The sequence below is a fragment of the Electrona antarctica genome (assembly GCF_951216825.1).
Source record: "Electrona antarctica genome assembly, chromosome: 18".
NCBI classification, from domain to species: domain Eukaryota; kingdom Metazoa; phylum Chordata; class Actinopteri; order Myctophiformes; family Myctophidae; genus Electrona; species Electrona antarctica.
The window spans coordinates 9,045,666-9,055,506 of NC_136799.1; the positions used below are offsets into that span (position 1 = coordinate 9,045,666).

Genomic DNA, 9,841 nt, shown 5'->3' on the forward strand with positions numbered 1-9,841 from the left:
AAGAGTTAAAATAACATTGATTTTACAATATAAATTGGGGGTCCCAGAGATAGAAATGCCATTAAATGGGGGTCCGTAGACTAATGCATGTCAAACTGGGGGTCCTTGAAATTAAACGGGTTGAGAATCACTGCTAGAGCCGTAAAAATCTTCTCTTATGGGGGTCCGCGGGGCTAATTGGTGTCAATTTGGGGGTCCTTGACATGAAAAAGTTTGGGAAGCACTGCCCTAGGCCTTTTCAACAAATGAAGCAAAAAAATAAAAATAAGGATCCACCTTAGTGTCTGACTGATAGAATTGTATAAATGGGCAATAAAAAAAATCAAAGTGCATTTCATTTCATTTCACACAAACTACATAATCTATCCTCCTCAACCGTGCGTATACAATATATAATAATAATAATAATATAGGCCTACTATACCATGGCCTAATATACCATGCAAACTGGGGGTCCTTGAATACCAGGCCTACTATACCATGCAGACAGTCATATGAAGTCCAAGTATGCCAGCTCTGATTTGGCACATAAGGATCGTTTCTTTTTTGACAGATTATACAGTAGGCTATAGCCTATAGGTAGTTTTCTGAACCATAGACATGCTTTATCTCGCAACGTGTAGAGCTTTGGTTTACACAACACGATGGGCATATCCAGTGCCCATCCGTCCTTTTTTGGAAAAAGATATTTATTTTATGATATGATAATGTGACCATAACCAGCTATTTATTTACATTTTACATTTACAAAATTTAGATGTGCTATTTTCACTGCATAGCACCATTGTATAGTGACGTACAAAAACTTTTAAACTAATTGAATTAGACACTGAGCTGACTGTGATGTCACACCTTATATGCTCATGAATCAACCATCCTCTCACATGCGAGTCAAAGAGAAATGTTTATCTGCTCTTGTTTTGTTTATTTCGTTTTCCTGTGTGGTGACCATAGACTGTAAAAAAAATGGGACGAAAAAGTGGCAACAACTGAAAGGAATGGCAAGGCAAGCAGGGTAATTTATGTGTGCGTGTAACCCACCAGAAATAATACATTTCATCCAGAATCCTGCAGGTGGTGTTAAGCCCAAATGAATGGTAAGTAATTAATGGCCCATGGATTGGAGATGGAGACATGGGGTCCCATTTATAATGTTTGGATATTTACAGAGAGCCCAAATCATATCTCTATACTGGTGTTGTATACTGAGTGCTATTGACCCTAACGCCTCAGTAGAACTTACTGTAACTCTGCTCATCAGGCTATTGATTCAGTACATTCATGTAGTTTCCTTTAACAGACAACAAGATATGTCAATGACAGTATACAGTATATCAAACTCCCTCAGCTCATTTATGAAAACTCCTTTGATTCCTTGAAGTCACTTTGAGTCTTTCAGTCCAGATTCTTGCACTGGTAGACTGACACTTGTCTTTCTCTCAGGGTTTGGGGACTTTCCCACAGCACTGGCGGTGCCGACATTTTCTCTTTTAACCATTTCCTTCAGGGTGGTCCTCGAGTTCCAGCCTTGTTCTTGGGCAAACATGTAAACACGTCCAAACAGACCAGGAAACATCTCCATCAGGTCGAGATGAGCTACCTCCGCAGCACTGTAAACAGAGAGAGCAGTGGTCACTCAAGTAAGTCTCATATTCTGATGGTGACCCACCTGTGACCACACTCACTGTGACTCAGTGAATCACAGCTATAGGCCTAATAATTACCACAGCCATATCACTGTCTGCAACACCACATGCTGCGTGAGGTAAACCTGTATAAGGAATTGCAATTAAACACCCTGACAATGGCTGATGTGAACTCGACCTCCCGTTAGTCCGACCATTACTAACACTATCCCGAACCCTAACTTAACCCCAACTTCACAGGAAGCCACAGGTGATTTGTAACCCGCAGCACAGGTGATTTGTAACCCGCAGCACAGGTTGGACTAACGGGAGGTCTCAACTGGGGCCCATTGGGTTGATTTCCTTGGTATAGTAAATTGATATTTGACTGTAGCCTACATACCTTTGTATCATTGTCCTAAAATTCAAGTGTAACACTGATAAACAGAGAACAGAGAACATTTTGTTTTGACAGCGAAGGAAGTGCTCCAGGACGAGTGCTCCACAGTCCACAATTTTAGAAATAAGGAAAACCAAATATTTTTGTATAATACATATTGACCAGAGTGACTTTCCTTTGTGTTGTTCTTAACTCAACTTACTAGTGCTCACGTGCATTGCGTATGAAGCGCAGCAGTCCAAATGTGTTCTCGGGGTAGGGCTTCTTTCCATCCATCTGCTGGACCAACGCAGGTGGGAACTGGAAAAACATACAAGGTACATTGACAAAGTTGTATAGCACATTTCATAAACAAATGTAATTCACAGTGCTTTATATAGGCATTTTAAATAAGGAATAGAAGGAAAAAAATAGAGAAATACAAAACAAATGCAAAATTGCAATAGTGGTTTTATGTTTTCTCACTCTATTTGAAATAAACTCACCTTATGTTTCCATGCGTTGAACTGTCCCTGCTCAGCATACTGGTCTAATGCACTGATGAGGTCTGTGTCAGCATTTCGAAAGTTCTGAACTTCCTTTTCATTTCCAATGTTTCTCAGGTACTCTACTCTCCTGGAAAGAGAAGTACCGAAAACTTTAGTCTACTCTGTAGAATATACATACCTTTTCGTAGGATAACGTCAGACACTGATTAAGATGAAATTTAATAACATTTTAATATAAGTGATTGAATGAACAATATTGGAATGGAAAATGAGTGTTTCTATCGTACCTCTCATTTGACCAAAAGAAGGGATGAGCCAAGCATTCCTCCACTTTAGGTCTCTTCGTTGGGTCTTCATTGATCATCTGCTCAATGAGATCCTTAGCAACCACATCCTGAACCTTATCCAGATTGTAGACTCCATCCAAAATGTTGCCTTCACATCTAACCCCTTTGCCAAATGGATGGTGTCCTCCAGATATGATGTAATATATTAACATTCCAGCCACCTTAAGAATAAGCATCATATTTTAGTAAGTACGTTTTCATAATTTGTTTCATTCCCATTCATTGACGTCTCACACAGAAAAAAACAACAACCTGGATATCGGTGCTCCTTTTATATGCAACATCATCTTCGTCTTCATCCAAAGTCTCCTTTGCCTTCCAGCATTTCGTTCCCGCACTGCTTGTACGGTGGGTTGTTTGTCCTTTGGGTAATCGGCGGCTTATTCCAAAATCAGCTAGTCTTGCTCGCTTTTGAATGTCTGCAGGACAAATTGGGTAGATCAAAGCTTTTAGGTGTGTGTGTGTGTGTGTGTTCTGTTCTGGCCCCACAGTGGTGGAATGAACTTCCCACTGATGTTAGGACAGCAGAGTCACTGCCCATATTTCGCCGCAGGTTGAAAACCCACCTCTTCAGGAAACACTACCCTTCCTCTCTGCCTGACCTACTTGTTGTTAACTAGTTGTACGAACGCTTGTTTTCTATTGTTGTATTGTTTATTGGATCTTGTTTAGTCGATACACTTAATTGTTTTAGCTCATGCTCATTTGATTTAGCTATTTTGTCTCATCTGTTTAAGGAAATAGGTAGCTGATATATTGCACTTTTACCTTAGCGCTAGGTATACTCTTGGTTGCTTGTTTTTGCAGAAAATGCACTAAAGACTTCTGGTGATTAGTAGTTTTTGTTCCCTACCTATGTTGAATACACTTATTGTAAGTCGCTTTGGATAAAAGCGTCTGCTAAATGACTGTAATGTAATGTAATGTAATGTGTGTGTGTGTGTGTGTGTGTGTGTGTGTGTGTGTGTGTGTGTGTGTGTGTGTGTGTGTGTGTGTGTGTGTGTGTGTGTGTGTGTGTGTGTGTGACTGTGTGTGTGACTGTGTGTTATATTTCTAATATTATCTGCTTGTTTATTTTTCTTTTGTAGCTTACCAATCAGCACATTCTGGGGCTTGATGTCCCGGTGGAGAATATGAGGATTCTGACGATGAAGAATACTTAGGCTTTTGAGAAACTGATTTGCAAGTTCCCTCCTCAATTCAGAAAGGCTGTCTTCAGGAAAGTCACATTTGATGTATTCTTCCAGTGTGTATTCACATAACTGAAGTCCAAGATAACCAAAGTCGTCATCCTCTGCAAAGTCAACATATCGTACGATCAAAGGATCATCAAGCTCTGGAAGACGTAAAAAGCCTTCCTCATTCTTCAGCACTTGGTAGTTGGATTTAGTCATTCTCTTAACTGCCACTTCAGTGCCATCATCTCTTAACCCCAAGAAGACCTCCGTTCCATCACTTCCCTTTGCAATGCGGAATACATCATCTTTCACAAACATAAGACTCCCGACTTTGATAACTTTACAGTTATCAATATTTGCAAGCTTCCCTAACTGCTGCCTCCATCTGTCACTTACTTGGTGCCATTTCCGTGCTTTTGGTGATGTACTGACAATGGGGTCGATAGGCTGCACATGTGAACTTTCAGTCAGACCAGATTCCTCAACAGGAACAGTTGTTGGCATTTCAACATGAACTTCATCTTTTAGCTTCTCTTGCTTTTCATGCTTCTTGGATCCTGGTGGCTCTGTATTGGTGATCATGGAAACTTCACATTCCGAGGATGGCTTGTTTAGATACTTTTTCAATTCTCGAAGCCTTTCTTTCAGGTTGTCATCTGTCTCCATGTCTGCTGATGTAATTATATCCTCAGGCACATCATCTATTCCCAATGACGTAAAGATGTCAGTGGCATGCTCAAATGGAAGCAGGTTTGCCAGTATGCCGTATGTATGCTCCCTCATATTAGACTGCTCTTTCTTCACAAAAGGAACAAGTGCTTTGCATAATTCATCAACCAGGTTTCGATTCCAGTTATCTTTTAATTTAGTTTTCTGTGTAATCACATAGAGTGTCTTCAAAACCACATGCTGCATTTCAGGAGTGCTTGCGTGAAGCAGTTTCAGTAGTTTGTGGGTCATAGACAGTGATACCTCACTGGGTATCTCTCTCAGTGTGCAGAAAACTGCATTTAGACATCTGACAACTTGACCCTGAATATGTGCATTGGGAAGTTTTGGAAGCCGCTTGTCTGCATTTTCAATGTAGAAGTTCAGCTTTTCGTTGTCCTTTAACCACTGAAGACTTCTCTGACGATACTCATTTACTAGTTGCCCGCCGCGCCCGTCCGTAACATTAAAGAGTATGTCAATCATGTTCATATGGATCTGGGGATCCTCCTCCAGCATATAACGATCATAAATGCTGAAAACCTCTGTGGGTGTTTTCTGTTCTACAGCAAGTGACATATCTATAAAAAGTTTGATTTTTAAATAAAGGTCATCACCGCTCAATGCAAGCTTATCTATCATTTCAGACAATTTTCTGTTGTAATTTGCATGCTCATGACCTTGAGAGAATAAAGTTACAATCCCTCCATGACTTTTTTCAAAGAAAAAAATTACTATCCCTCCAGCTTTGATGAGGACTTCCATGATATCATCCCTGTCATTGATGGCAGCATTGTGAACTGGTGTCGGCATTGAGAAGGGATATGTTGTGGTACCATTTGGATTTGCTCCTGCTGCAAGCAGCCTCTGCACAAAATCAAGTGGTGTCTTCTGAATTGAGGCATAATCCAGAGGGGTATGGTTATTTGTAGATAACTGATCTGGGTTTACACCTTTTTCACTCAGAAGAAAGGCACAAATATCCTCCTTGTGAAATGCCACAGCAGCAGTCAAAGGACATATATGATCATTCAGCTCCTTGCATGGGTAAAGGCCATTGATGTCTTTGTCTCTGATTAATTTCTTGAGCTTCTTGAGGTCGTCCCTAATAATGACATGTATTATAAGATCTGTCTTGGCAGTCACTGGTGGAACTACCTGAAACCGGTACATGCTCTGCGCAAATCGATCCATGTCTTTGCTTCAGAATAACTGTTGGGTAAAAGAAAAACTGTTTAGTACATCTGACCGGTACATCTATTACTTATTTAATCGAGGCTAAGTTTAGATTAACTGTATATTCCTACACATGTTAAAGAAGGTGGAGGGTTAGAACGGTATAGGACATCGTTGTGTATACTCTGGAGAGCACCTAGATGTGTAGCCTACTTGAACTTGACCTTTAACAAAGATTTGATATTAGACTTAATTGTCACTGCAGCCATGTTAAGATGCAGCTATTCAAGTAAGATTGCTGGATGCAACAATACCTTTTGTTCATGAAACCAAAATCTCGGCGGTGCCGACTATCAGTCACTCCTGACCAGTTGTACTTCGTAATAGTCTGAAAGTAAGATTGTTCCACTGAAATATATAAATAATGTATACAATGTCTGTATTCATGGTAAAGCATGAACTCACTGGTAGAAGCAACAGTATTCATGTCTCCATATTGTTCCATTTCCATATTATATTTACTTTTGAAAAGCTCTTAGTTCTTCACTCCATGGCCCAGTCTAGTTATTCAGCTCTAAATGCACGCATTGATGTTGTCTATCCTCTAGGCTTTGAACTTCCTTATTTCAGACTGAGACCAGTTGACATTCTTTGAAGTTGTCCTACTGTACAATATCTCAAACAAACACAGCACGAAAAATGGCCAGTACGTGTATTTTTCATAATGTTGCATTGCATGTTACATAATGTTCTGTCATTGTAAACATATTTGCTTCTTAAAATGCTATTAAGAAAGAATTTGGGTGTGGCAGCTTTAATAAATGTTTTAACAGCAAGGTAATATTGGTCTTGTTCCGATGCTGCTTCACAGAATATTTCAAATACATTACATTATTGTAATAGTCATGCCCTATTCACACTTTAAATGAAATGATGATAATAAACACCATTAACCCATTTTGGACTGAGACGACACAGATAATACAAACTGACATACAAATAAATAACTAAATAACATACCTCTGTCCCAGGGGAAACAGCAGGATATACCAGTCTGATGGGGTGAGCAGGGGTAGATGATACAAGGAGTAGTCAGAGTGTAGTCTGGATGGCAGGGAAACACCTTTGATGACAGCTGTCAATCACGGTCACACTCACACACTCCTGACGTGAAGACGTCACTCTAGAACTCCTGCCTGGTCCGCAACGAACTCCATTCGCCTCCTCCTCCTCCTCACGTGACCAATATGTCTCTGTCTCAGATGCAACTTTTTGAATATTATTTAGAAGAATCCTACTCCCTGACGCGATACAGCCGCACCGCTTTAAACACATTTAACTTTCAGTAAAAGGCAAAGCTGATAAACGCAAATCCGTTTTCACAACAGTCACAAAAACAGTCTCATGCTGTCTCTCTCTGGGTCTGGGATACGGGCCCGCGCTCCAATAAAACACACGTCCGAAGAATGATATATTATATAATCACCTAAGGCCTAGGAGTCGGACTCCATGGGTCTGTCATTATTCAGCTTAACCTCTCGCCTGGACACTGTCCCACTTTTCCAAAGGTATTTAACTGTAGACAATAAAATAATGGTTTACTATTGTACGACGACGCAAAACATGCTGCGTTCGTTTTTTTCCCCTCTTCCTCTTTCAGTTTCTACTATATGAACACACCTCTTGTCTTCCTTCGTTTTTTTTCCTCTTCCTTTTTCTTTTAGAAATCAAATCAAACTTTAATCAAACTTTATATTAAAACGATAAAAGCTGACCACCAAAGTCAAAACAAACAGCATCCACACTAAATTACCGTAATCTCTACTTTTTCTCCGGGCTTCATAACCAACTATTTATTTACATTTTACATTTACAAAATGTAGATGTGCTATTTTCACTGTATAGCACCATTGTATAGAAGTGAAGTACAAAATAGTGGTTAAGCAGTCACACCAGGCCTTTCAAACTAATTTAATTAGACTGAGCTGACTGTGATGTCCCACCTGATTCTCATGAATCAACCGTCCTCATGCCAGTCAAAGATACATGTTTATCTGCTCTTGTTTTGTTTTTATTTTCCTGTGTGGTGACCAATGCTGACCATAGACTGTAAAAAAGTGGCAACAACTGAAAGGAATGGAAAGCAGGCTAATTTATGTGTGCGTGGCAGCGGTGGCCGAACGGATAGCGGCGCGGTCTAGATACCGGAAGGTTCCCAGTTCGAACCAGCCGTCCGACACGTTAAAATTACCACCGCTGAAATGCCCTTGAACAAGGCATCAACCACTACGATGAAATGTGTTCTATGAGCAGGGCCTGGCTGGAAACAAGTTCTTAGAGCTTAGCCCAGATACCCTGGGTAAATATAGATTTCATTTCATTTCATTTCGTGTAAACCCAACAGAAATAAAATAATAATTTCATCCAGAATCCTGCAGGTGGTGCTAAAGACCAAATTAATGGTAAGTAATTAATGGCCCATGGATTGGAGATGGAGACATGGGGTCCCATTTATAATGTTTGGATATTTACAGAGAGACCAAATCATATCTCTATACTGGTGTTGTATACTGAGTGCTATTGACCCTAACGCCTCAGTAGAACTTACTGTAACTCTGCTCATCAGGCTATTGATTCAGTACATTCATGTAGTTTCCTTTAACAGACAACAAGATATGTCAATGACAGTATACAGTATATCAAACTCTCCCTCAGCTCATTTATGAAAACTCCTTTGATTCCTTGAAGTCACTTTGAGTCTTTCAGTCCAGATTCTTGCACTGGTAGACTGACACTTGTCTTTCTCTCAGGGTTTGGGGACTTTCCCACAGCACTGGCGGTGCCGACATTTTCTCTTTTAACCATTTCCTTCAGGGTGGTCCTCGAGTTCCAGCCTTGTTCTTGGGCAAACATGTAAACACGTCCAAACAGACCAGGAAACATCTCCATCAGGTCGAGATGAGCTACCTCCGCAGCACTGTAAACAGAGAGAGCAGTGGTCACTCAAGTAAGTCTCATTCTGATGGTGACCCACCTGTGACCACACTCACTGTGACTCAGTGAATCACAGCTATAGGCCTAATAATTACCACAGCCATATCACTGTCTGCAACGCCACATGCTGCGTGAGGTAAACCTGTATAAGGAATTGCAATTAAACACCCTGACAATGGCTGATGTGAACTCGACCTCCCGTTAGTCCGACCATTACTAACACTATCCCGAACCCTAACTTAACCCCAACCTCACAGGAAGCCACAGGTGATTTGTAACCCGCAGCACAGGTTGGACTAACGGGAGGTCTCAACTGGGGCCCATTGGGTTGATTTCCTTGGTAGTAAATTGATATTTGACTGTAGCCTACATACCTTTGTATCATTGTCCTAAAATTCAAGTGTACCACTGATAAATAGAGAACAGAGAACATTTTGTTTTGACAGCGAAGGAAGCTCTCCAGGACGAGTGCTCCACAGTCCACAATTTTAGAAATAAGGAAAACCAAATATTTTTGTATAATACATATTGACCAGAGTGACTTTCCTTTGTGTTGTTCTTAACTCAACTTACCAGTGCTCACGTGCATTGCGTATGAAGCGCAGCAGTCCAAATGTGTTCTCGGGGTAGGCCGGCTTCTTTCCATCCATCTTCTTGACCAACGTAGGTGGGAACTGGAAAAACATACAAGGTACATTGACAAAGTTGTATAGCACATTTCATAAACAAATGTAATTCACAATATAGGCATTTTAAATAAGGAATAGAAGGAAAGAAATAGAGAAATACAAAACAAATGCAAAATTGCAATAGTGGTTTTATGTTTTCTCACTCTATTTGAAATAAACTCACCTTATGTTTCCATGCGTTGAACTGTCCCTGCTCAGCATACTGGTCTAATGCACTGATGAGTGCATTATACTCA

General features: G+C 40.4%; 1 protein-coding gene across 1 annotated transcript; it reads right to left on the reverse strand.

The window, feature by feature from the left end:
* Positions 1-1,327: 1,327 nt before the first annotated feature.
* On the reverse strand, positions 1,328-9,566 carry LOC306941762 (serine/threonine-protein kinase/endoribonuclease IRE1-like; the record flags this gene model as incomplete). Its single annotated transcript, XM_079527406.1, has 8 exons — positions 1,328-1,610; positions 2,228-2,325; positions 2,511-2,640; positions 2,801-3,021; positions 3,113-3,279; positions 3,954-4,320; positions 8,716-8,899; positions 9,490-9,566. 8 exons carry the CDS (start codon positions 9,564-9,566, stop codon positions 1,382-1,384), a joined length of 1,473 nt encoding a protein of 490 aa, XP_079383532.1. The 3' UTR covers positions 1,328-1,381.
* Positions 9,567-9,841: the final 275 nt, after the last annotated feature.